We start from the raw sequence: 27,502 nt of genomic DNA, 5'->3' as shown, positions 1-27,502 counted from the left end.
TACTAGTAAGTTCAAGATGATAGGCATGCATTAAAAAGTTGGCAGAGAGATACTTACAAGGGAAAGTAAAGTTAAAGTTAAGTTTATTTATTATTGTCACAAGTAGGCTTATATTAACACTGCAATGAAGGTACTGTGAAAATCCCCTTCTATTAAGGGGAACCAGGGATTAGCATTGGGACCCTTCCTGTGAGTTTGATTCAGAATATTCCAAACAGCTGGATCTGCTAAATTCATGAACTCCACGATAAATTAAGCAGAATGTAAATAATTAAGTGAACAAAATAAGTTGTCTAAATATGAGCAGTAGCAGGTGAAATTCAAATTGATATAACAACTTTCACAATCACTGGAAGTCCCAAAGTGCTTTACACTCATGAAACATGGCAGCTTATTTGTATGTGAGTGATTTACTGTTGCATTAGAATACAGTGAAAAGTATTGTTTCTTGAATGCTATACAGACAAAGCATACCTTTATAGAGAAGGAAAAGAGAGTGCAGAAAATAGTGTTGCAGTCTGTGCAAAGATTTTATTTTTTTTCTAATATGTTATTTCTAATATTCCAGAATGTTCTGTGGTTTTCCTCCGATTTTGGTGAAACGTGGAAAAATATTCACGACTTTGTCTGTCTTGTTAAGTGGTAAGTAAAGCTTAAATGATAGTAACTGATGACTGAACATTTTGTTGAAGTATGTAGTAATTCATTAACGTAGTAAATGCCTCAAAGTAGTTCACAAAGCAGAGTTGATGTTGTAAAGTAATACTGTTGATGATGATGGTTTTGAAGGTGGGAGAAAGATAGCAAAATGGGTTTAAGGAGGTAACTCCAAAGACCTGGGTTGAAGGCACTATTTCCAAATTAGAGTGGAAGACCAGGAAGGAGAAAAGGCCAAAGTTGGAAGGGTGCTACTAGGAATGTTGAGTTAGATGTAATTGTAGTGATAGAATAGAGATGAGGCTACAAAGAAACCATAAATTAAGAATTGAGAATTTTGAATTAACTGCTAATGGAGAAGGAGAAATTATTATATTGAAAAGGCCAAGTGATAATTGAATCATAGATGATGTAAAGTAGATTTGGATTTTTTTAATTGGCTTTGAAATCACCTTGTGGACTGAATTTTTTTTTCATTTCTTTCACGTGGTATGAATATAATGTTAATATTCAACTGGAGAATGATGTAATGTTACCCAAGGCAAAGCTGCAGTTGCTTTAGTAAAGATCTACCACACAACTTCTCAAACTCACTTCCGCTCTACTGTGGAAATCCAGTAAACGTCTGACTTCAGACGTTTTTTTGGCTTGGATGGGCTGCTGATTCAAATTTAAAATTTTCTTCCCGGCCCAGAGCTGTTGCCAGCAGGTCTTCCTCGCGCAGTCAACTACAAATCCTCTCAACATCTTTTAGGTCAGATAACATTAATACACTTGTTCGCTAATGAAACATTTTCAAACTGTAAAACCCTTCTACTTCCCTTTGAAATTTAATAGTTGAAAATAGCAGATCCCTACATGTCTCCTAACGTAAATTTCTAAGCCTTGCCTAGTCTAAACATATTGAGCAAAGTCTCATTGCAAATGCATGCATCAACACCGTAACTCCTTTTCCCTCAACTCTTCCAGACAAATGACCTCAACTAATCTCTTCCCAGCTTAATTAAATTGTTTAGATAGTCACGCACATCCACACAAACCTCTATACAGAATAATACAGTATCCCCCCAAAAATATTAAAACAACATTCACTCTCTCAATATTTTCAGAGTCAAGGATAATATTGTGAACGTTGAATCTTGGCCCATACTAATGGATAATATCACTAAGATGCAAGACATTGGGGGGAAAAAAAGCTAACCTTTGGGATTCTTGATGTGACCTATATTTGATAAAATGCCATTGCCAGATAATCCTTTCCATGCTGCTGTTAGTGGGAGTGGAGCTGAGTCCCACAGATTTGGACGACAGAGGAAATAAAGTATGATGTGGTGATTGACTGTAAATTACTGTGGAAAACACAAGAAAAGATGAGATTCTTAATGTTACAAAGGATGATTTAGATGAGGATAGACATGGTACAGTGGACAGGTCAGAAACCAACTTTAAGTATTTGGATAAAGAATGGTGGAAGAGTTGAGCGTGAATGTTGCAATGTAGAATTTTGAGGGAGAAAAGATAGCTTAGGGATGAGCTGATATTTGGAAAGGCTCAAGGACTGAGGAAGATCTTTTGAAAAATGCTTTTTAGGATTTGTGAAAATAAAACTAACCATGTCAATGAACATTGAAGATGCACGAAATAGATGTCTAAATATGGATTGAGGAAGTATCAAAAGCTGCATTTGGAGAGAAGATACTTAATGAAATGAAAATTGACTGAAAAGAAGGAAGTTAAGTATGTGACAGAACTAATGCAGTTAGCAGGTGGTTTTAATATTTTTGGCATAGGAGGCTTTTCACATGCTTTTGGATGGAGATGGCATTGGAATTGAGTTTTCGGACACAGAAAGAAGGCCTAAGATTGCCCTTTCCCTTGAGGATAATACTGATTAGTAGGGATTTGGTTGTGGAGTGTGATCCCTACTTTTTTTTTTCTAAGCGTAGATTATGGAAGTATGCTTTCTGTTGTTTGCTTTTCAAATAAAGGTCTTTTAATAGTAAACCAGCCATGGGGGAGGTGCCAGAAAACTGGAGAACAGCTAATGTGGTTCTGCTATTTAAGAAGGGTTGTAGGGAGAAAGTGGGAAACTACAGACCAGTGAGCCACACATCAGTGGTAAAGAAACTATTAGAGAAACGCCTGAAGGAGAGCATCTGTCTCCACTTGGAGAAGCAAAGTTTGATCAGGGATAGTCAGCATGGCTTCGTCAGAGGGAGGTTGTGCCCAAAACATTTGATTGAATTTTTTGAGGGGGCGACGAGAGTAGTGCAATCAATGTAGTTTATATGGATTTCAGCAAAGCCTTTGACAAGGTCCCACATGGGCAGCACAGTAGTAGTGGTTCACAGCTGCTGCTTCACAGCGTCAGGGATCTGCATTTGATTCGCGGCTTGGGTCATCGCCTGTGTGGACTCTGCACATTCTCCCTGTGTCTGCCTGGGTTTCCTCTGGGTGCTTTGGTTTCCTTCCACATTCTGAACAATATGCTGGTTAGGTGCATTGACCTGAACAGGCACTGGAATGTGGTGACTAGGGGAATTTCATTGTAATTTCATCGCAGTATTAATGTAAGCCTTTCTTGGACTAATAAATAAACTTTTCATTAAAATGGAGACTTGTAAAGGAGGTAAATTCATTTGGGATACAGGGTAATTTGATAAAGTGGATTCAGAATTAGCTCAGTTGTAGGAGACAGAGGGTGATGACAAAAGGCTGCTTTAGTGACTGGAAGCCAGTGTCCAGTGGCATACCACAAGGACCTATGTTGGGCATCCATATAAATGACATTGATGACTATGTCGAGGGTAGGATTAGTAAATTTGCGGATGACATATAGATTGGATGGGTGGTTAATAGTGAGCCTGAGTACCTTGGGCTACAAGAAGATATAGATGACATGGTCAAATGGGTAGATGAGTGACAGATGGAATTCAACCCTGAAAAGTGTGAGGTGATACACTTTGGAAGGAGTAATTTGACAAGAAAGTATTCAATGAACGGTAGGACACCAGGAAGTTTTGTGGAATGAAGGAACCTTGGTGTGTTTGTCCACAAATCTCTGAAAGCGGAAGGGCATGTTAGTAGGGTGTGAAAAAGGCATATGAGACACTTGCCTTTCTCAATCAAGGCATAGATTACAAAAGCAGGGAAGACACGTTCGAGGTGAGACCACAGCTAACGTGCTGTGTGCTGTTCTCGTCGTCATATTATTGAAAGCATGTGAACACTGGAGGGACTGCAGAGGAGATTTGCCTGGGATGGAAGTTATGAAGAGAGATTGGATAGGCTTGGGTTTTCGTTGGAGCAGAGAAGACTGAGAGGTGTACAAGATAATGAGAGACATGTTCAGAGTGGATAAAGAGCAGCTTTTCCCCTTTGTTGAAGGGTCAGTCACAAGGGGACATAGGTTCAAAGTGAGAGGCAGGAAGTTTAGGGGGAATGTGAGGAAAAACCTTTTTACCCAGAGGGTGGTGACTGGGTAAACGTGCAGGTTCAGATGGCAGTTAGGAAGGCAAATGCAATGTTAGCGTTCATGTTGAGAGGGCTAGAATACAAGAGCAGAGATGTACTTCTGAGGCTATATAAGGCTTTGATCAGACCACATTTGGAGTATTGGAAACAGATTTGGGGCTCTGTATCTAAGGAAGGATGTGCTGGCCTTGGAAAGAGTCCAGAGTAGGTTCACAAGAATGATCACTGGAATGAAGAGTTTGTCGTATGAGGAACAGTTGAGGATTCTGGGTCTGTACTCGTTAGATCTTAAAAAGGATGAGGGGGGACCTTATTGAAACTTACAGGGTACAGCGAGGCCTGGATAGCGTAGATGTGGAGAGGATGTTTCCGCTAGTAGGAAAAACTAGAACCTGAGTGTAAAACCTCAGGGTTGGTGGAGTAAACTCAATGGACTGAATGGCCAAATTCTGCTCCAATGTTTAATGGTCTTATGGTCTGGAATTTGCTGTTTGGATGGTGGGTTGCCTCACATCCTTTAAAATGTATCTGGATGAGCTCTTGGCACATCGTAACATTCAGGGCTATGGGCCAAGTGCCAGCAGATGAGATTAGGTGGGAGTTCAGGTGTTTCTTATGTGTCAGTGCACTCTTGACAGGCTGAAGGGCCTCATCTGTGCTGTATGATCTATGATTAATGCTCAGGTTTTGCTCTAATATTAATTGGGGTTCTTCACCCCAATTTGCACTTCACCTAAAGAGTTATTTGACACTATTGTGGCTGTTTATTATATTTTTAATTCATTCATAGAAACCAAAAGGTAAAAGCAGCTTGAATCTGCAATTTGAAGAACATAAGAGCTGCTGTTAACTATATACTTGTTAAAGAACATAAGTATTCCACGTTATTCTGCATACTTTAGCAAAACTGAATTCTCCATTGATTAATTTTATCAAAGAAAAACTCTTCTCGGCTAAGACATTTTTGGTTAAAATGCCAAAAGAACTTTGGCCTCAAAATACACAAGCAAGTTCTCTTCTGATGTAATGGATTCAGTCTGTCAAGGAAAAAAACTGAGTATGTAAAATCAGTGACACCATTTAGCAACTAAATTCAGTTGGAGATGGGACATGAAGTTGCTAGAACAGCTGAAGTAAATTTGAACATGACTTACTGCCTATGAAGATTCTTGGTAGATGTTTGCTTATTGTGGACAAATTGTTGCCAAAATCTTGCTCCGTTCTCACCGGTCGGATCTCATGGTTCTGCCGCCAATCCACCTCTGTCCTGGGTTTCTCAGCTGCAAGGCATTGATAATGGCGTGACCATAAGATCCCGCCGCCAGTAAGTGCCCGTCAATTCTTACCGCCAATAAATACGTCACAGAATGGGAGAGAAATCCTGCCTTTTGTCATTTTTAAAAGTAGTTCCACTTCCCTTTTTGTCCTCCATTTTGCCTCGTATCACACAAATGTATAATAATTACATTTCATTTGTAAGCATGATTGTCCACTTGATTGTCTTTGTTTTGTTTCAGGGGACAGAATGATACTATTTTCTTCACAACTCATCCCAATGGATCTTGTAGTAAGTTCTGTCAATACCAGACATTTTGTTTAAAGTTAATAAAATTCTATCTTGCAATGTTTTCAGAATGGTTACGTAGGATTATAATTTGCTAAGTTTTGGTTTTATAGTATATGGTAACGCTGCCATAGCTTCAGATGACCATAGGCTGTGACTGGTGATGATTTAACCAGAAGATCACCACACCTCAGGCAAGGGACAAGGTTGAGAAGGCAGGCCCTTCATTAATAATCTTAGCTAGTACGGGATTTGAACCCGTGCTGTTGGTGTCGTCCTGCTTCACTAACCAACTGTACTGTCAACTAAACTAAACCAACCTGATAAGATACAACATCCGAAGGTATATGATAACACTTCCTTGTTATCACTTAGATTTTTTTTGTTCTAATTTTCTTGCAAGAAAACTTCAGAGCCTGTTGGGATTTGTTTTCATTAAGCAAGTAATTTAGCACATCGATGAAAAATGTGTGAATTAAATACTTGCACACATCGTATGCTACATGTATCTGCTTATTGGTAATATGAAAATTAACCTTTTCCACAATTAATTCTTGCACTCTATTTTGAAAAGACTTGTGTAAAAGTGAACAAAACTGGTATTATCCGCATTGAATTTTGTTCTGTCTGTCCGGCAAACTCTTCCTTGTACGCATGAATGCTATTCACAAAATTTGCAGGTAGTCTGTCCAACTGTGTGGACTTGTTGCCAAGGCCTCATTTGCAGGATCACACTGTTTCTGGAACACACATACTAATGATGTGCCAGTAGTAATGATGGAAAGCATATCTTTTCTTCAGTAATTGAATGCTGGTTAGCAGTGTTGGCTGTTTTGTTTTCCTCTGGTAACTACACACTGGGAGCGTGTACAATGTACCTTTTTAACCTCACTTACTTCCTTATTCATTAGAAAAACTTTGAATTTGGTTTCTAATTGATAACATAAGTAGCAAACCAACTGTTAGAGCTCGCATTTGTTCAATTAAGCTGGGACCAAAAACAAAACCTTTTTATGCATTCCTGGGACGTAGGGATCACCAGCAAACAAATATTGTGATTGCTATTCAAAATGCTTAAATATTAAATTTAAAAACTGTGGTCTGTATTTAAGGCCACTATTTCCAATACGAGTGGGAACTGATGAAGATGCAATTTGATTTGTTGTGTAGCTGCAAGGGGTCTGTTGGAACTGAAAAGGACAGATGATTTTGGAAGAACATTCAAAACTATTGGAACAAAAATTTACTCGTTTGGACTAGGTGGACGTTTCCTCTTTGCTTCTGTTATGACTGATAAGGTAAGTATATGGGGAACATTTCTGAACAGATGTACACAAACAATTACAGTCTTTGCAGTCACTTTATTAAAACATTAGATCATCATGAGTGCCATTAGGAAATGTGAAAGCAGATAGATCATGATTCTTTCTTCTGAAGGAATTTTTGTAATTGCAAAGAGGAGTCCTTTCTTACTTCAGCTGTTTATCCAACCTATCAAATTATTTTTGAAACAAACCCAAACCACAATAAATACTTGCTCCATTAAATTTAAAGTTTAGTTAAGAGGAAATAATTGGGGGGAGGTGATTCTCCCAGCCAATTGCGCTACTTGAGCAGTGCAGCGGGGCGGGAGACATAAGCTTGTGCCATTCTGTGGGCTTCCCACTGGGCGTCACGGCCTCTGTGTGCCCGGGATCGAGATTTTCAGTTTTCTTTTCAGTGGGGAACTGATTTCAATATGAAAATCTCCATTTACGTCTGATTAGCGGGCTTGGGACTGAATTCTCTGAACCCGCTAGCAGTCAGGGGGAGGGAGGGGGGGTTATGAGGTTGGCCAGTGATTGGTCCATTGCCAGCTCCCAAATCACTGGACAGCCCAGTCACTGCTCTGACAGATCAGCGCATGCGCAGTGGCCCACTCAGCACTATGCTGCCAGCCTCTCAAGTGGGAATAGGCCCCACCCCTAGATTTTCAGAGTGAATCAGGCTAGGGCATTCTGTGATGCACAGAGTGTTGGAGATTTGTTTGCTAAAACAGAACAGTGGGATTTATTCCCATTTTCTCGCAGGTTGGGAACTTAGAATTCTTTTGGGAAAATCCCAGCCATGGTCTTTGCAGGGTTCGCTAATCACAACAGTGGGTGGTAGTTGAAGCAATTTTCTGTTGCAGTTTGAGAAAGTAGCTATGGAGGGAATTTCTGCAAATTCACCTGGTTCTAATTATTATTTAGCACTTCCTGTTGAAGGTATGCGTATCTGATAATTAGATGTGAATAGAATCAGATTGCCTGTAATCTCTAATCCGTATCGTCACATGGTCTAGAGGCAGTCCCTGTCAGGTCTTGCAAACAAATAATGATGATTTGCATGTGTTACTGGAAGGTGCATGACCTGTGAAACTGCTTCTGGAAAGAATTGTTCCCTGCAGCCCGGCAGTGAAAAAAAAATGACATGACAATAATTGAGCAGATCTTGAAGATTGTATGTAGTTTCTGTCAACTTAGAATTTAAGCTCATCCATATTGAAACCACCACTGCAGAATTGAAATAATATTGCAGTCAATTTGATCAAAAGTAAAAGAAATAATGCTGAAAAAGTAACTGAGTGATGCATCAGATTTTTAAGCTACAGTGCCCTGCTTGTATTTTTGTACAGTAAAAAGTCTGACAACACCAGGTTTTAGTCCAACCAATTTTATTTGATAATAGACTCACAAGCTTTCGGGGTTAGTCCCTTCGTCAGGTGATTCACCTGACGAAGGGACTAACCCCGAAAGCTTGTGAGTCTATTATCAAATAAATCGGTTGGACTAAAACCTGGTGTTGTCAGACTTTTTACTGTGTTTACGCCAGTCCAACGCCGGCATACCCACATCATGTATTTTTGTACTACAAATCCATAATAAAAGTGTAAATATTTTTTCTGGTGATAAAAGAAAATATCCACTTTAAATTCTACTTCATATTATTTGTATAGAAATATTTTAAAGCTTTATTAAAGCAATTCAAAGATCTATAAAATAACTTAGTGCACAATAGATTCAATTTGAAGTACTTATTTACTTTAGACATGTCTGTAAGCCTTTATTGTGAGGAATTAAGTTGTCTTAACAGTATTCAAATTTTCTATCTGCATAAATAAAGTCAACATTTAGAAGCCAACTAAGTTTAAGAAACCCTAGTGTTGACATTTTATTGAAGCATATTTGGAGGGTAAAGGGAAATATTTCCAGAGTTTGTATATGTCTAGGTTATGCTGTTCTATGGCAAAATCTGGCTTGAACGTCATTGTTTTATCAGGTCATGCCTAAAGTTCTCTCTCCACAAATGCTACTGGACCTGTAAAGGAATTCCAAAGTTTTGATTTTATTTCAGATTTCCAGCATTCACGATATCGTGTTTGTACTGATTGACCCCCTTTGTGACCCATGCAATATTAGTATGCCCTTGAATAACAAAACTGAACTTGACTTGCTGGACAACTAATGACCAAAAGTTTGCAGTGCTTTGGAAATGAATTACATGTTCCTTAATGCTACAAATGTTTCTTTGTAAGAATATCTTGCACTTTTGTTATTTATCAAGTTGAGGCAAAGCTCGTGTACGAGAAACATGTGAAACCTTTATTTGTCAATATAGTGGGGTTCAAACATGTACCAATTTAGTTAACTCCAACTGAGAGTATGTTCATAAAAGTAAAAAAGGTAAACCCATTGTTCTGCATCTGTGTTAAAAAGTCAATGAGCTGAGATGACAATCTGATTCTTGTTAAACAAAACTCCATATGCGTAATGCAGTTTGGAATTCAACATTATTTTCAGTTCACTCATGAATTGAATTTTCAAGCTCCATCAGACTTAAGTTCACAACCAAATATTCGACCACCTCCTCCATCGTCTTGACTGATGAGTCATTTGTTCCTTTAATTTGTCGGTATCTTCTAACATTTTAAGAATGTTTTCTGGATAGTAAGCAGCTTGTGCCACTGCCGTGATTTCCATTTTAAATTATGTGGGCAAGGCAGGTATGGGGGGAAAATGCTAAATAGTATCATTTGTTAGAACATACTACTTCTGATTTCAGAATCATAAGCAAGTATAGAGAATGGAATTTCTCCATCTTAAATTTCAACCTGTACAATAAAAACAAAATAAAAATCTGGATTTCTGATCTAAATCTTAAGTGTTTCCTCTATTAACATTCACAATTGCTAAACAATAAATGTTATTAGTGCATGGATGGAAATTTAACAAAGACAGTTATTGGATTAGATATTTGTTCTTTTCAGTGTGATTTGGGGAGAAAGGCAAGGTAGAGACCCGACTTGCAGTTTCCAGTTAGAATTATAAAGTTCAGATCACTCTTAACTGTAAAATCTGAAATTGAAATATTAATTTTGTCGCATATTTACATGGCACCTTTTCTATGTTTGTGCTATTTTGTAACTTTAAACTGTAATTCTTGAGTTTAGTTTATTCAATAAATCTTTAGTCCAGTAATGTTCTGATAGAAAAATTACTTGACTTAATGGGCCCTATTTTACCATTATGATTCTAAGTGTTAGTTGGACTCAAAATTGGGAGTATTTCAGATCTGATTCTGAGGCGCTCATGTGCACTCTGCCTGAAAAAATATCAGAGAGTCCAAGTCATGCTGCACAAGCCTGTGGGCAGGGCTTAATGTGCCCGAAACCCTGCAGCCCCGATTGGTGCCTCCAATTGTGAATGCGCAGAAAAATAATGATAGAATGCTGCTTTCCTCCCGGGCTGAATAATGGCCCCCCCCGGCCCCCACAGACATTGCCCAACTCCCACAACACTACTGACCCCTTTATTCTCTCCCCTTCACCCTCGTGCACTAGCCAGACCAATTGCAGGCCCCTTCTCCTTCCCCACGCCCCCCCACCAATCTGAAACAGTGTGGCGGCAGTCCCCCCCGCAGGCGTCAGACACTAGGCACTTACCTCCTCACTAACTGGAGTGCCTGAATCAGACTTATGGAGCATGTCTATTTCCTGCTGATTCTGGATGGGTGAACATGGTAGTAAAGTTGGGCGTGCAGCCCATTAAGTCAATTTAAATGCATGCCAATGCAACGCAATGATGAATTAGGGTCCAACGAATCCAGTTCTAAAAGATACAAATAGTCATATAGTGAATTTAGAGCATTGGAAGCCATCTGGATTTTTTTAATGTAAAGGTGCCGGCATTCCTGGAAAGAGACAGAGATTTACCCACCTTAGTTCTGTACCTTTTCAGATTGGGTAACTGAAATGGGAGGAGGTCTTGTGGTGCAGTGGTTAGTATACTTGCCTTAATCAGAAGTTCTGGGTTGAGGTGCATTCTTTACGTTACTAAAATAGGTTGGTTTTTAACCTGCAAATCCTACCAATATGCTTATGCAAATGGTATGAGTTGGAGAGGCTCCGAGTCAGCCATACTCGATGCTAAGTGGCATAGCTGAAGCTAGTCTCTGGCAACAGGCTAGCAACCTGTTCCATGAAAAATACAGATTTGGAAACTGTCTCCTTTGTTTGTTACTAGGCTCAAGAAGAGAGGAGGAGAAGAATCAAAATGGGTCTTTAAAAAAATGATAACTTAAGGAACCAAGTGCAATTATGTTGTATAATTCGTGCACATTATATAATCCATTTGTTCTTGCTATTACAGCTATCAGAAAATATTTTTATCATTTATACTGTCATTTTATAGGTCAGTTTAAGGGCACTCCATGTATCCTTGGATATGGGTGACACTTGGAATATGGCACAGCTTCCTCACGTAAGCGCTGAACAATTCTACTCTATACTGGCTGCAAATGATGACATGGTATTCATGCATGTCGATGACCCTGGTGGTAGGTATTTGAGATTGGATGTTAATTCAGAAGAAATATTGTATTAAACCAAGCAGTGCTTAAAGATGGATTTGTTGGACCTCACTGTCTTTTCTTTTTAGCATCCCTTTTAACACTTCTTTATTCCTGTGATTTTTTTTTACTTTGTAGATGACAGCGAAGTGGAACTTTAGCAGAGATATGAGGGAAAGAGATAATGTACATACTGTTGATGCTGAAATTCAGTGCTTGAATTAGTAGTGAATTAGTCTAAGCCCTTGTGTTGCCTGGAATTATTTGGTATGATAATATCTTTTTAGAAGAAAAAATATTGCAAGTTGCATCCTATTTCCTTGCAACAGTTTTTTAGCTTGGAGAGAGGAAGTGGTCTGACTTAATTGTCAAAATCCATCTCTAAGGATGTTGCTTAGTAGTTTAAATGTAATTTAAAATACATCTTGAAATGTTGCCACTGATTTAATCGAGTGGCTTTGCTTTGGAAAAGCTGAGTATGTTCCAGAAATGAAAGGGAAAGATACTAGTGAATTACAATTTTTGCTGAGAAAAAATGTAGTTAAATCTCCTATTTTTGCTTCTGGATTGTCCTTTATTAATTTTATTTGCAACAAATTATTTGGGGGTATCTGAAAATTAATAATTCTGGATAGTTTTTTAAACTTCGTGAAATTAATTTTTAATTGTAACATCATTAAATTTCAATTAGGCATGCAGCTTTTTAAATATCCACCATATTCTTTGGCTTTTTTGTCTTCCTTATCTATGTGATGCCTCTTGGTGATATCTGCAAACATGGGACTAGCTTCCACATGAAAGTTGCCAATCTACTCTCTCTCCCCACCCATTATGCCTAGTTGAACCAGATTATTAGCAAACAGCGTGCCCCACTCAACCTTGGGCTGAGCTTTTAACCTCAGACCCTTTTTGCACTTGTGCGACACCAACCACCTTTGTCCTGCCTCAGCCCATCTTTCATCTGTGTTTTTGTCATCTGTTGACCTATGTATCCCAACGGTCTCCTGGGTGAACTTTCATTTTCTATTCTTGGTGAGCTTCCAGCTCTTCCAAGTTTCTCCCTATATCCTATCCTGCATATTCATCACACAAGTTCTAGCAGACTTGAATTGACTGAGTCCTCCAATACCTCCTTTGTTAAAATAGCATTTTTAATTCTCTACATAGCTATGCCCCTTTTAGGCAGTCCTACAATACTGTCTCTTAAGTTTTCCTCCTTCTGATTCTGACCTTCTTATGTATTTCCCTTCCTTTTGTCTTGCTATTTGCACCTATAAGCCATCTTTAGCCATCAGGAGCCCACTCATACTCTCTTCCTAAATTCCTCTTTCTCTCCACTGCTGTTTGCATATTTTGAAGGCCTTTCTTAAAAGCTATCTACGATCAGGCATTTAATGGACTGCTCCCTTATCTGATTGCCTGTTTTTTCTGATGTGTCATAGGGCATTTTTCTCTGTTCATAATGCAATTGAAACACAAGTTGTTTAAACAACCGTTGCTGTGATTTTGACGAACATGAATTTCTAACCACCTTTGACATTATTTTGACAAAAACCTTCTTCTTCAATCAATCATGGCAGGGATCATGGTTAATGTTGCAACTGTGGATGAAAATGTAAATATTGGTAAAATATTTACAATATAACAAATAAATTGCCACTTTTATATTATTCTATGTTGATCAAAGTGAAAGATATCAATAAAGAACGGAAATACTGCTGTACTGTTGACACCAAGTTACTTGCAGATTTAGCCTTCACACGCTTGATTTCCTCCCAATGTTTAAACTTCACCCCAATAACAATTTTCTATTTCCATGCAACCGAGTGTATTTTTCCTTTTTGCTATGAACTTGGATTGGGGAATGTTCAAATTAGTTTAGGACCCCTGATGCAATCGTAATGTTACCTCATGAGTCTGTGCTGATTCAACTTTAGGAGCAGTATGTGAGCTCTGCCTTTTTGTATTAAAACAATTTTTTTTTTCTCCCCCTCCCATTATAGATACAGGCTTTGGCACAATTTATGTTTCAGATGATCGTGGAATAGTGTATTCTAAATCACTTGAAAGACATTTGTACACAACAACAGGCGGCGAGACAGATTTCACAAATGTTACTTCATTGCGTGGCGTATATGTTAGTAGTGTATTGGCTGAAGGTAAGTAGAAAAAGCTTACATTTCTTCAAACTTTGACCTGCTTTAGAGCTTCATTTCATTTCTATCATATTTGTAAGTGTTCATAGAGTAGCTGCAGTGCATTCAGCCCATTGCTTCTGCACCAACAACACACCCACCCAGATCCTGTCCATGTAACCCCATGTATTTACCCTGCGATCCCCCTGATACTAAAAGGCAATTTACCATGGTCAACCAACCTGACCCACACATCTTTGGACTGTGGAAGGAAACCAGAGGACTTGGAGGAAGCCAGAACAGACACTGGGAGAATGTGCAAACTCCACACAGATGGTCATCCAAGGCCGGAAGTGAACACGGGTCCCCGGTGCTGTCAGGCAGAAATGCTAACTGTTGTGCCACCGTACTATCTTACAGCATTGATATTTAATGATATTTCTTCAGTATTACAATGTTATTTTTAATATTGTTCCATGCTGTGCTAAAACATGTTGCATCTTAAAACAAATATGAACATAAGAAATAGGAGCAGGAGTAGGCCATGTACCCCTTCGAGCCTGCCCCACCATTCAATAAGATCATGGCTGATCTGTCGTGGCTCAGTTCCACATTCCCGCCCTCTCCCCATAACCCTTAATCCCCTCGCTTATCAAAAACCCATCAACCCGCGTCTTAAAAATATTTAGCGAGGCAGCCTCCACCACTTCAACGGGCAGAGAATTCCAGAGATTCACCACCCTTTGAGTGAAGAAGTTCTTCCTCAACTCCATTCTAAACTGCCCCCCCCTTTATCTTGAGGCTGTGCCCCCTAGTCCTACTGTCCTTTGAGCGGGAAGAGTCTCTCCACCTCTATCCTATGAAGTTGTAGCTAATGAAATCCTTTTGTAAAGATAGCAAAGAAACCTCTGAGTCAGATATTTTTTCATTGTGATGCACTGATTTATGGACTTGCATTCAATACAGCCTGTTGTTCAGTAGCCAGTTTTTTTTTGTGCTTATAGGTTATATGCTTGTTAAATGCATAGTCAGGTTTTTTCCCCAGGAAATGTCAATTACAAGGGGCCACAGGTTCAAGGTGAGAGGAGGAAATTTTAAGGAAGATGTGCAAGGGAAGTTTTACACGCAGAGAGTGGTGGGTTCCTGGAATGCGTTGCCAAAGGTGGTGGTGGAAGCAGGCATGTTTAAGAGGCATCTGGATGGGTGGATGAGAAAGGAAGGAATAGAAGGATATGGACTGAGTAAGGCAGTAGACTTTTTTAGTTTAGTTAGGGCATCATGGTCAGCACAGGCTTGGAGGACTGAAGGACCTGTTCCTATGCTGTATTTTTCTTTGTTCTTTATTACTTATGGAACCAGGATGCCTTAGGGATTCTGACTTAATGGGAATGGTTTCACCCCCCACTACTGTGTTTCATAGCATGATCTGAGCTGCTTTCTGTTTCTTTGTGATTAGTCAGTGAGCCACAATTTGTAAGTTAAGCATTTGGACCCAGTGACTTTGAGGAGCCGTTTGTGGTTAATAAGTGGAATTTCTGTGGGTCAGAGGTTGCAACTCGGAATTCACTGTCATCACTGGAACTCACCATTGGCCTTATTTAATTCTGAAATCTAGGAAACATCCTATCCAGACTTTAATAAACAGCATGTTTTAATTTTCTTTCAGATGGTTCTGTTCAGTCTGTCATTACATTTGACCGAGGAGGAGAATGGAAGCCCTTAAGAAAACCAGAGAACAGTGACTGTGATTCGACTGCCAAAAATAAGGAAAAGGTGAGAATGAGATGTAAATATATACCTCTGAGAGCTTTTGTTTGAATATATTAGAAACATCGTATTCTCACACTAAAGCAAATAAAACTTTGAGAAATGTTTAGAATTTGATCGTATTTCTCACTGGATTCCATTCAGTATGATTTACAAATGAGATGGTTATTGCTATCGTGTTATTAACCATTATGTGCTAAATGAGGAAATACAAGTTAATTTAGATGTAGCAGTCACTGAACTGAGTTAAGACTGACCTTAAAGTGCGATAGTTGGTGTAGTTGTTTCTGTTAGCCTAATTGAAAAGGCCATTCCAGTGCACATTGAATTTATGTTGCTTGCAGCTTGGGATCTTTTTGAGGTGGGGTTCAAGTTGCTTTGTGGTAGTCTGGTTACATTTGATATTTTGATTTTCTCCCAAACTCAAACCACTACATATTGCTTAAAAGAAAAACATGTTGCTGAAGTTTTCTTTTTGTGCTCATTGGGACAAACACAAGAATGCCAAATTTCAAATGATCACAATTTATACAAGAGGGTAAAAGGGGTACTGATGGATTGGGAAGTCAGTTCAGGCTGAGCGTTCATATTTATGTTCATATATTTGCATGTTGTCATGGAGAAAGCAACAGAGAACCTTGAGTTCCTCAAGCTTCCAGGTAATTCAAGAAAGGAACGAGAGAACTGGGCCGTGCACATGAATCTATGTCTCTTCTGGCAAGCATAACTGAGTCCCCTTATGCACTCAACAGTTTAGAATCTCAACACGTACAGGCACATACACAGTAGCTCAGTTCTTCAGCTGAACTGCAATATTGGGCAAACTCCAGATATGTCTTGGCCCTATCTGTTCTTTCTCTTTCATATAATTATGACAGGCAGTGGCCAGAGAATGATTGCAATGTGCCTCAGGTCCTCAGTAACATAGTGTAGACAAACATATTAACACAGCCAGTTGAAGAAAAAAAATTTGCAACTATTAACATTTTGAAAGAAACGACCTAGGAGCTCAGCAGTTGGACAGGAATTTAGCATTGTGCGATGTACATGTTCTTGGGATACCTGGGTTGCAGTTTCACTGAAAAATGTATTTCTCAATCTTATTATCTGTCCATTTTTCACAATATGAAATTTACTGGTTTGGAATACCAATTGTTAAACTGCTTCCAGCTGCATCCTGCTTAGTTTGTATCCTGCGTGTCTGCACGCATACAGTGATGCCCTCACTTTAACCTGGCATACATATTGTTATGACAGAACTATTCTGTTAGTCTAAAGAGACTGTCTCATCCTGTAGGAGAACGTCAATAGTGGTAGTGAAGCTGAGCAGTAATTTCTGGACTATTGTGTTTGTTCTTGATGCAAAATCGTCAAGATCAAAATTTTGGGTAGGTCTCCTAACCTACTACACAGTTCAAAATATGAGAGAAGTTCCACGTTTGATGCATAAATGTATAGCAGTTAGGAGCAGGAGTATGCCATTTGGCCCTTCGAGCCTGCTCCATCATTCAATATAATCATGGCTGATCTTTTCATGGACTCAGCTCCATTTGCCTGCCTGCACACCATAACCCTTAAATTTTTGAATAGTAAAAAAATTATCTATCCTTGTCTTAAAAAACATTCAATGAGATTTATTGGATAGGCACATGGAGCACACCAGAATGATGGGGAGTGGGATAACTTGATGTTGGGTTTGGACATAGCTCGGCACAACATTGAGGGCCAAAAGGGCCTGTACTGTGCAGTACTGTTCTATGTTCTATGAGATAGCCTCAACTCCTTCACTTAGCAGGGAATGTCAATACCCTTTTCTGCTCCCCCTCCCCCCATACCCCTTGATGTCATTAAAATCTTTAAAAATGTATCTCTTTTCTTGAATGGACTCATTGACTTAGCCTCTACAGTCTTCTGTGATAGAGAATTCCACAGGTATACCACTCTGCATGAAGAAATGTTTCCTGATCTTGATCCTAAATGGTCTACCTCGTATCATGAGACTCTGTCCTCTGATTTTAAGTTGCCCAACAGGAAAAACATCTCCCTGCATTTAGTCTGTCCAGTCCTGCTGAAACTTTATATGTTTCAATCAGATCTCCTCTCATTCTTCTTATTGCTGAGTAAATACAGGCCCAGGTAAGAACATAAGAACTAGGAGCCGTCTGCCCCCTTGAGCTTGCTCTGTCATTCAATAAGAACATGGGCTGATCTTTTCATGGACTCAGCTCCACTTAGCTGCCCACTCACCATAATCCTTAATTTCTTTACTGTTCAAAAAATTATCTATCCTTGTCTTAAAAACATTCAATGAGAGACCCTCAACTGCATCACTGGGCAGGGAATTCCACAGATTCACAACCCTTTATGTGAAGAAGTTCTTCCTCAACTCAGTCCTAAATCTGCTCCCCCTAGTTCTAATTTCACCTGCCAGAGGAAACAACTTCCCTGCTTTGATCTTATCTATTCCCTTCATAATATATGTTTCTATAAGATCTCCCCTTATTCTTCTGAATTCCAATGAGTATAGCCCCAGTCTACTCAGTCTCTCTTCATAAGCCAACCCTCTCAACTCTGGAATGAACCTAGTGAATCCCCTCTGCACCCCCCCCCCCCCCCCCCCACACACACACACACACACACACACACACACACACACACACAAAAACACACACACCACCAATCAACCAACCAACCAACCCCCCCCCCCTCCCCCCGGCCAAGGGCCGGTATATCCTTTCTCAAGTAAGGAGACCAGAACTGTACACAGTACTTCAGGTATGGCCTCACCAGCGCCTTATACAGCTGCCGTGTAACCTCACTGTTTTTAAACTCCATCCCTCTAGCACTGAAGGACAAAATTCCATTTGCCGTCTTAATTATCTACTGCACCGCACACTAACTCCTTGTGATTCATGAACAAGGACACCCAGGTCCCACTGCACAGCAGCATGCTGCAGTTTTGTCATTTAAATAATAGTCCATTTTGCTGTTATTCCTGTCAAAATCAATGACCTCATTTACCAATATTGTACTCCATCTGCCAGATGCTCACCCACTCACTTAGACTATCTATATCCCTTTGCAGACTTTCAGCATTCTCTGCACACTTTGCTCTGCCACTCATCTTAGTATCATGTGTGAATTTTGACACACTGCACTTGGTCCCCAACTTCAAATCATCTATGTAACTCATAAACAATTGCAGTCCCATCACTGATCCCTGAGGCACACCACTGGTCACTGTCGCCAACCAGAAAAGCACCCATTTACCCCCACTCTTTGCTTTCTGTTAGTTAACCTATCCTCTATCCATGTTAATACATTATCTGTAACACTGTGCACCTTTATCTTATGTAGCATTCTTTGGTGCAGCACCTTGTCAAATGCCTTCTGGAAATCCAGTTACACCACATACACAAGTTCCCCATTGGTTCATTGATTCAAATGGACAATCTGTCTCACAGGAGAGTCCTGCCAACCCCAGTATCAGCTTGATGAACCTCTGATCCACTATGGCAAATAATATCCTTTCTTGGGTAGGGAGACCAAAACTGCACGCAGTACTCCAGGTGTGGTCTCATGAAAGTCCTGTAATAACTGCAGTAAGACATTTCTGCTTCTGAACTCAAATCCTCTTACAATGAAGGCCAACATATCATTTGCCTTCCTAATTACTCTGCTGTGCCTGCCTCTCCACTTTATTAACTGGTGTATAAGGACACCCAAATCCTTTTTTACATTCTCACTTCCCAACATATATTTAAGGTGGGAATATATTTATTATATAGTTATATATTTACTCTCCCTTCCTGTTACTTTATACTGATACTTTATGGCAAATTTGCTGTTGGGAAGAGAAGATGTCAGCACCACAATAATAAAACGTACATTGGATACGTGACAAATCCATTTGTGTATTTAATACATGAGGGTAAGGCTTTGTGCTTATAAAGTAACGCTTCCAAGGAATTCTGCGAAAATGACATGCTGTGCATATATCTGGCCTTTTGATCTACTAAATATCAACATAGCTTTCTCACTTGATACAGATTTCTGTGTTTCTGTACTCCCAGTAGGATACAACTTATTTAATACATGTTTTGACCTTGGCCCCAGATTTTAATGTTTGAGAAATAATAACATTTAAGACAGGCTTAATTTATTTTAGTTGGATCGTAAGTGGGAAAACTTGGGAGCAGCAAACAGTCCATACTAAAAGTACTGAGCTTTTTGACTGAAATTTTTTTTCAGTTAAGTTCAACCCCCAATAATATATTAAAGCTGGTGAATTAAATTTTTATTTTAATTGGTTAATAACTGTAGAAAGAGATGTGTGAGGAATTTAGTGGTAAGGGAATGCATGAGCAGTTTTGGTTAGTTAGTGTGCCACCAGGGGGAATCCTAGTCCCATAAACCATTGTATATAAACCGTGTATTTCTGTATGTTCCAATTTTTCCAGTGTTGATTCCATTTAATAAAATGCTATATGATATTCTGGAGTATTTTTGTTAAACTCATGCATTAAATTTTACTATCCCCTGAATGTTAGATGTGTTTTCTTTATAGGTAGCACAAGTCTAATAATTTGTCCGTTGTTGAGCCATTCTAATTTTTGCCTTTGAATTTCCACAGTGTAGTCTGCATATCCATGCATCCTACAGCATTTCTCAGAAACTGAATGTACCAATGCCACCACTGTCTGAGCCAAACGCAGTTGGTCTCATCATAGCACATGGTATTAAGATATTTCACTTTATCCTGATTATTTTACAGCTGTAAATATTGGGCAACTAAACTTATGTTACAGTTTTACTGGAGAATGCATTTTCAATGAATTCTTAACAAGACTGAAGTATATTACATTTGAGCACGCCTAAAATTCATCAACAGTTTCTTCAGTAAGCTTTTCCTTCATGCTCGCTAGCGCTTGCCCTCCCTCCCCCAACTCCCTCCCTCCCTTCCCCCCCCCCCCCCCCCCCAACTCCCTCCCTCCCTCCCATGCATCACTTTCTGGTCAGAAGGGCAGGTGTGTTGCTTATGGCCCCCTGCCAGGTTCTGCCACCACACTGGCTGCTTTCTGTTCAACTCTGTACCTGTTCATAAACCTTATTTCATTTTATTTATGAAATGCACCCTTCTAACCATATATTATATAGTTTAAATATTGTAGCTTTACTGTCTGCAAATGCAAGGCTGATGCAGAGCATGAAGAATATTAAAAATAGAGTAGATAAATGGAGGAAAATTCAGCAAAATATTAATACAGGAGGAATGGGCTCTTGGTGGCCTCTTTTCATTTTGAGCTAATTAAGTAGTTTTGACAAGAATGCTAAATGAAACAAATACTTTCTTGGACCGTAATAAACCATTAATTGGAATTTTCCGTTTTAAGAAAAAAACGAACTGCCAACGTTTGCAATGTGAAATCTGTTCTGTTGGTGTTTTGAAGAGAGAAACATAAGTTAATATTTTGAGCAGTGACTCTTAAGGCTGAGTTAGACTAAAATTTAAGCCTGCCATCATGAAATTGGAACTACTTTCCTGCGACTGCTGAAAAGGAAAGGAAGTTGAGAAATTAATGACAAATTTCCAGCATAATTAATTATTTTGCATCTTAATTTTTTTAATCATGTAATGATCTTTACAATTATTTTCAAATTTACTTTGCAGCAGAACGATAGAGTGCAAATACTGAACTTATCCTAAATATTTTAGCTTTGTTTTAGGGAAATAGCAGTTGTTCAGTTTCAGTTACTCCCCCGCCCCCAAGTTTTATTTTGTATTATGTCTTTTCTCATTTTTAGGTAGTGTTGGGGATGCAATTTCTGTAATGGTACCTGATGTGTATGTATCTGATGATGGTGGTTATTCATGGTTTAAAGCCTTAAAGGGACCCCATCACTATACCATTCTAGACTCTGGAGGCTTAATAGTTGCCGTGGAACACAATGAGTATAACAGTGTTAATACCATAAAGTGAGTATTATTGCTTGATAATCTCTGATTATGCTTAATGGAATACATGTGTTATTAGCTTGTTTATTGTGACACAAGGTTGAATATTGATTTCATTTATTATATAGACATGATTATATTCACAACATGGAGGCACGGTGGTGTAGTGGTCAGCAGTGTTACCTCACAGCCCCAGGGACCTAGGTTTGATTCCCAGCTTGAGTCACTGTGTGGAGTTTGTATATTCCCCTCATGTCTGCATGGCTTCCCTCCGGGTGCCCTGGTTTTCTCCCACAGCCCAAAGATGTACGGGTTAGATGAATTGGCCGTACAAAACTACACCTCAGGATGCATAGTTTAAAGGGATTAATGTGATAAATATGTGGGGTTATGGAGATAGGACCTTGGTGGGATTGTTGACAGTGCAGACTCAGTGGGCCAAATGGCCTCCTGCACTGTAGGGTTTCTATAATTTATATTAGACCCATGAAGCCATGCTGCTGATGATGCAAACTCATCACGACAATAACATTGCTTTCTCAGGTCCTGATTTATTCTGCAATTTTTTAAACTCTTGAATGAAAGTTTCTGCTGGCTTTGTTCCTTGATGTAAAAGCTAAAATGCTGATAAAACTCAGCAGGTGTAGCAGCATTTGTGGAAAGAGAAACTGTGTTACTGTTTCAAGTCCAGTATGACTTCTTTAGAACTGAAAAGAGAGAGAAATGTGTTGGGTTTTCTGCTGTTGAAAGGTTGGGAGGTGGTGCGGATGGGGGGGGGGGGGGGGGGGGTGGGCAGGTGGCGCGAAGTGAGGGTCAGGTAGAACAAAATGAAGGTTAAGGATGGTTAGAGGATGGGAAAGATTAAATGACAGATGAAGTGGAACAAAAGGTAAAAGGAGTAATTATGGTTATAGTAGAGAAACAAAGTATTAGTCCAGAGTATGTGTTAATAGCAGAAGAAAGGAACGCTATGTGTGATAGTTCACAGTCTGAAGTTATTGAACTCCGTGTTGTGTTCAGAAGGCTGTAAAGTGCTTAAAGATACTGGCCCATAACCTCTTGGCTCCCCATTGTCGTCAGATTTGGGCTTACCCCAAACACTTTAAAATATTTGTTCATGGAATGTGCCCACCACGGGCTGGGCCAACATTTTTGCCCATCTCGGAGAACACTTAAGAGTCAATTACATTGCTGTGGGTTTGGAGTCATATGTAGGCCAGACCAGATAAAGTCGGCAGGCTTCCTTCCCTAAAGGATATTAGTGAACTAGATGGGTTTTTAGGACTATTGGCAATGGTTTAATGGTCATCTTCAGACTTTTATTCCAGGTTTTTTTTTTGTATTGAATTCAAATTTCACCATCTGCCTTAGGTGGGACTGTATTGTAATCCAGAGCATTACCTTGGGTCTAGTGATAGTTAAGTGATAATACCACTAGGCCACACTGTCCAACTTCCCTATGGGATGCTTTCAAGAGAGGGTTTATGTGGCAATTATCCTGAAGTGCTAACTACCCCAGATAATTGTACTGTGCAAAATCATGTGACAAATGACTTAAATTGCTAATTTCGGATGGTTCTACCAATGTTACACTAATAGTTACTCTGAAAGAGTTAGAAGAAATTAAAGCACTTCTAACCTCAGCGTAATTATTTTAAGCACCCAGACCGAGCCATGCAGAGGACAGCCCCTACATCCCAGCCTCCCTGACCTGACAGCAAACCCCAACTTGACACAACCCTCTCAAACAGCAAAACCTTATTTTACCTGGCCTGTCAATTTCACTGGGCCCTTTAAACTTTCCTGCTTTCCAGCAGCCAGTGTAGTAAAAGAGGGGAGGGTGTGGATTTCCTGAGTTTGCAGGTGTTACACTGTATCAGGATCTTCCGGGACACTCATGCTGCAGGCCCTCAGCTCAAGCCAGAGGGGATATAGAACATTACAGCACAGTACAGGCCCTTCAGCCCTCGATGGTTCCACTGGTCGGCGCAACAATCTAATGACCCTCTAACCTAAACTATTCCAACGCTATCCATATGCCTATCCACTGACCATTTGACTGCCCTTAAGGTTGGCGAGTCCACAACTGCTGCAGGCAGGGCATTCCCATGCCCTTACTACCCTCTGAATAAAGAACTTACCTCTGACATCTGTCCTATAATTACCACCCCTTAATTTAAAGCTATGTCCCCTCGTGTTAGCCATCACCATCTGAGGAAAAAGGCTCTCACTTTCCACCCTATCTAACCCTCTGATCATCTTGTATGCCTCAATTAGGTCACCTCTTAACCTTCTTCTCTCTAACGAAAATAACCTCAAGTCCCTCAGCCTTTCCTCATAAGACCTTCCCATCATACCAGGCAACATCCTGGTAAACTTCCTCTGCACCCTTTCCAATGCGTCCACATCCTTCTTATAATGCGGCGACCCGAACTGTACGCAATATTCCAAGTGCGGCCGCACCAGAGTTTTGTACAGTTGCAACATGACCTCAAGGCTCCGAAATTCAATCCCTCTACCAATAAAAGCTAACACACCGTACGCCTTGTTAACAACCTTACCAACCTGGGTGCCAACTTTCAGGGATCTGTGCACATGTACACCGAGATCTTTCTGCTCTTCGACACTACCAAGAGTCCGTCCATTAGCCCTATATTCTATACTCCTGTTACTCCTACCTCACACTTTTCCACATTAAACTCCATCTGCCACCTCTCAGCCCAGCTCTGCAGCTTATCTATGTCCCTCTGCAAACTGTAACATCCATCCTCACTGTCTACAACTCCTCCGACTTCTTCGGTGTCGTCAGCAAATTTACTAACCCATCCTTCTGCCCCCTCATCTAGGTCATTTATAAAAATGACAAACAGCAGTGGCCCCAAAACAGATCCCTGAGGTACACCACTTGTAACTGAACTCCAGGTTGAATATTTCCCATCAACCGCCACCCTATGTCTTCTATCAGCTAGCCAATTCCTGATCCAAACTGCTAAATTACCCTCAATCCCATGCATCTGCATTTTCTGCAGTAGCCTACGCTTTGCTAAAATCCATATACACTTCAACAAAGTTTCCCTTAGCAGCTCAATCTGTTTTTAAACTCTTGTAATTCCAGCAAGCCATCACTTTACACCGCTGGGTGAAAGCTATGGCCCACTGCTTACGTGGAACTCGGCAGCAGGCCGAGGGCAGAAATGTAAGCATGAGAGCAAGGTGGCGAATTAAAATGACAAGCATGTGGAAGGTCAGGTTGTTCCAGCAGTCACTTAGCCTCCATTTGCGCTTCGTGTCGCGGGGACAGTATTCTGAGCCATGAACAAAATATTCTGTGTTGAAATAAGTACAAATAAAACACTGCTCCACCTGTAAGGAATGTTTAAGGCTTTTCTGTTTTCCTTTTGGATTTCTAACATCTGCAGTATTTTACTCTTTATTTCTTGGTCCTAACTTGTTTAATCTCCTACTATTTAAACTTCTCAAAATATAGAGCAAGCCATACTCGTAATTTTGGTCCATTTTGCTGTTTGAAAAGTTTTTGACTAAAGTGTATAGTTATAGTGGGAATTTTGCCAAGTTCTAAGTAAGGGAATGGACTTGTTTGTGGTATTCATTTTTGATTAAAATGTAGAGAACGATCTCTTGAAATTTATACGTACAATAATTTGATTTGATTTCCAGGTTTTCTATTGACGAAGGTCAGTGCTGGTACTCGTATCAATTTATTGACAAACACATTGTATTTACTGGCCTTGCATCGGAACCAGGTGCTAAATCGATGAACGTCAGTATCTGGGGATATGTGGATCTCATATTTACACAGCACTGGATATCTGTCACCATTGACTTCGAGGAACTCCTTACAAGAGATTGTGAGTTTGAATTTAATGACGTTGAGAATCAGCAGATACAGATTAATTAACTCAATGGTTTGAATTTGATTTGATTTATATTGTTTTCACCAAGTCAATTTGTGCCCAAATTGCTTTTAGGTTTGTTTGCCATTGCTGTTTGTATTTAAAAGCCCTCACTATTTTCACATCTTTAACATCTTACATTAATTTGCAGCTGTGTAGGCCAAGATGTGTTTGGGTGATTTATTGCATTGATTGTAATAAATTTCTGATTGTAGTGTTTGGTGTACTCTAGGTGGTGATCGCTTTTCACTGGAGCGAAAGGTTACTTGAACTGTTGTCAAATGTTGATACTGTTTGTGGGAACCTAGCAATTTTTATCAGAGAATGTTATAATGTAAATTCTTATACCTAAAATATAATCTGGAAAAACTGATCTGAATGGCAGCAACAAGTCTTTTACCCACCCAATTACTCTTCTTTCTTCAGCACTTGTATGGATTGAGTTTCAACCTGCATTACTTCTCTTAGTTTACTTATATTGCATTCCTATTCACTTAATTTACAAACACTAACACCACCCTCCCCTGCTTGGGCACCCCTCAAATTCATCAATTCTTGGACCTCTTTATGCCACTATGGCTAGCTATTTACATACTAGTTAGGAGCTGGATAAGGCCATTCAGCCTCTCGAGCCTGCTTCCCCCACCATTCAATAAGGTAATGGCTGATCTGATTTTAACCACAATTCCACATTCCTGCCTATACCTTTCACCCCCTTCCCCACCAACTTATCAAAAACCTATCTACCTCTGCCTTAAAAGATATTCAAAGATTCTGCTTCTACTGCATTTTGAGGAAGTGGATATCAAACTCACACCCCTCAGAAAAAAAATCTCCTCATCTGTTTTAAACAGGTGATCTGTTATTTTTATGTAGTGACCTCTAGTTCTAGATTCTCCCAAACGAGGAATTATCATCTCTATATCTGCTCTGTAAAGACCCCGTCAAGATCTTGTATGCTTCAATCAAGTCACCTCAATACGAGCATAATCTTCCTTCATAAAGCAACCTGCCCATTCCAGATGTTGGTTTGTGATTACTACTTTAGACCTCTATGTATCGTCCACATAACCCAACTCTAATTTGCTTCACTGTACCATCCATCTATAGAATTGACCCTCACCTAGCACCTGTACAAATCCACTCTTTGGCTTTCAAATCCTTTTTTAACTATCTACCTGTGTTCACTTAAACTATTCACTAGTTTTCTCTCAAAATCAACTGTCTCATTGCTGTCTTCCACTTATACAACCTTCAACTTTGCTCCCCAAGTTATAATTCTGCAAACTTGAGCATACCTGACATACAAGTGGCCTAATCAACAATTGCTAAACTGGTTTGACAATATTACACGGTATCATTCCTTGCTTTTTTTCAAGCAAAAGTGCATGCTTTGCCGGAATCCATCTACCTCACCAAATTTTCTTTAAAAAGCAGGTTGGATCAAACCCTTTGTAACCACTATTAACATCCTTATTCCTAGTTTTTTGCTTTTTTTTAAGTATATGAACATGCACTAAAAAATGTTTAATCCTGATTTCCCCAGGTGCTGATGATGATTACATCCAGTGGCTTGCTCATTCAAGTAACGTTAATGATCCTAATGATGGCTGTATGTTGGGTTACAAAGAGAAATTCCGGCGTTTAAGAAAGTCTTCTGTCTGTCGGAATGGACATGACTACATTGTGAACAAACAGCCCAATGTCTGTCTGTGTACTTTGGATGATTATTTATGGTATGCCATTACTATTTTTCCAATAGTTAATGGCGCAAACCTATCAATCTAACATTGTTAACTTATTTTGAAATATGTAGACTTACCAAACTGTGTCAGGATAGGAGAGTACAGAACAGGAAAAATCCCATTTGCCAGGCCCTAAACCACAGTTCTACACGGCATGTCCACAATCCTTCCCACAAAAAAAACTAGAAAATGCTGGAAAATCTTACCCAGACTCGAAATGTTGATTCTCATTCTTTCCCCACGAATGCTGTCAGACATGCTGAGATTGTACAGCATTTTCTGTTTTTGTCTCAGATTCCAGCATCCACAATATTTTGCTTTTTGTTTACAATTTTCCCCAGTTCATTTGCCTGTTGGTTCCTAACCTGATTTATTTTTAAAATCCAACTTAATTCAGTTAGTGTGATAAATCACAAAACGTG

General features: G+C 39.5%; 1 protein-coding gene across 2 annotated transcripts in view; it reads left to right on the top strand.

The window, feature by feature from the left end:
• Positions 1-27,502, top strand: part of LOC145356954 (sortilin-like) — a 71,814-nt gene that overhangs the window by 30,913 nt on the left and 13,399 nt on the right. For both annotated transcript variants that reach the window (XR_013889223.1, XM_080209969.1), the window contains exons 6-15: positions 569-642; positions 5,649-5,698; positions 6,866-6,993; positions 11,407-11,551; positions 13,567-13,722; positions 15,365-15,471; positions 20,099-20,201; positions 21,271-21,442; positions 25,100-25,290; positions 26,882-27,071. Coding sequence is in view for 1 of the 2 variants with exons in the window: in XM_080209969.1 (XP_080066095.1) it covers positions 569-642; positions 5,649-5,698; positions 6,866-6,993; positions 11,407-11,551; positions 13,567-13,722; positions 15,365-15,471; positions 20,099-20,201; positions 21,271-21,442; positions 25,100-25,290; positions 26,882-27,071 (1,316 nt within the window). In the remaining variant the exon portion in view is untranslated. The remainder of the gene's footprint in view (positions 1-568; positions 643-5,648; positions 5,699-6,865; positions 6,994-11,406; positions 11,552-13,566; positions 13,723-15,364; positions 15,472-20,098; positions 20,202-21,270; positions 21,443-25,099; positions 25,291-26,881; positions 27,072-27,502) is intronic.

Source organism: Carcharhinus amblyrhynchos, chromosome 22 (assembly GCF_965287045.1).
Source record: "Carcharhinus amblyrhynchos chromosome 22, sCarAmb.v2.hapA, whole genome shotgun sequence".
Lineage (NCBI taxonomy): Eukaryota > Metazoa > Chordata > Chondrichthyes > Carcharhiniformes > Carcharhinidae > Carcharhinus > Carcharhinus amblyrhynchos.
Note: the sequence above shows the minus strand (reverse complement) of the source record. Positions and strands in the feature narration are given on the sequence as shown.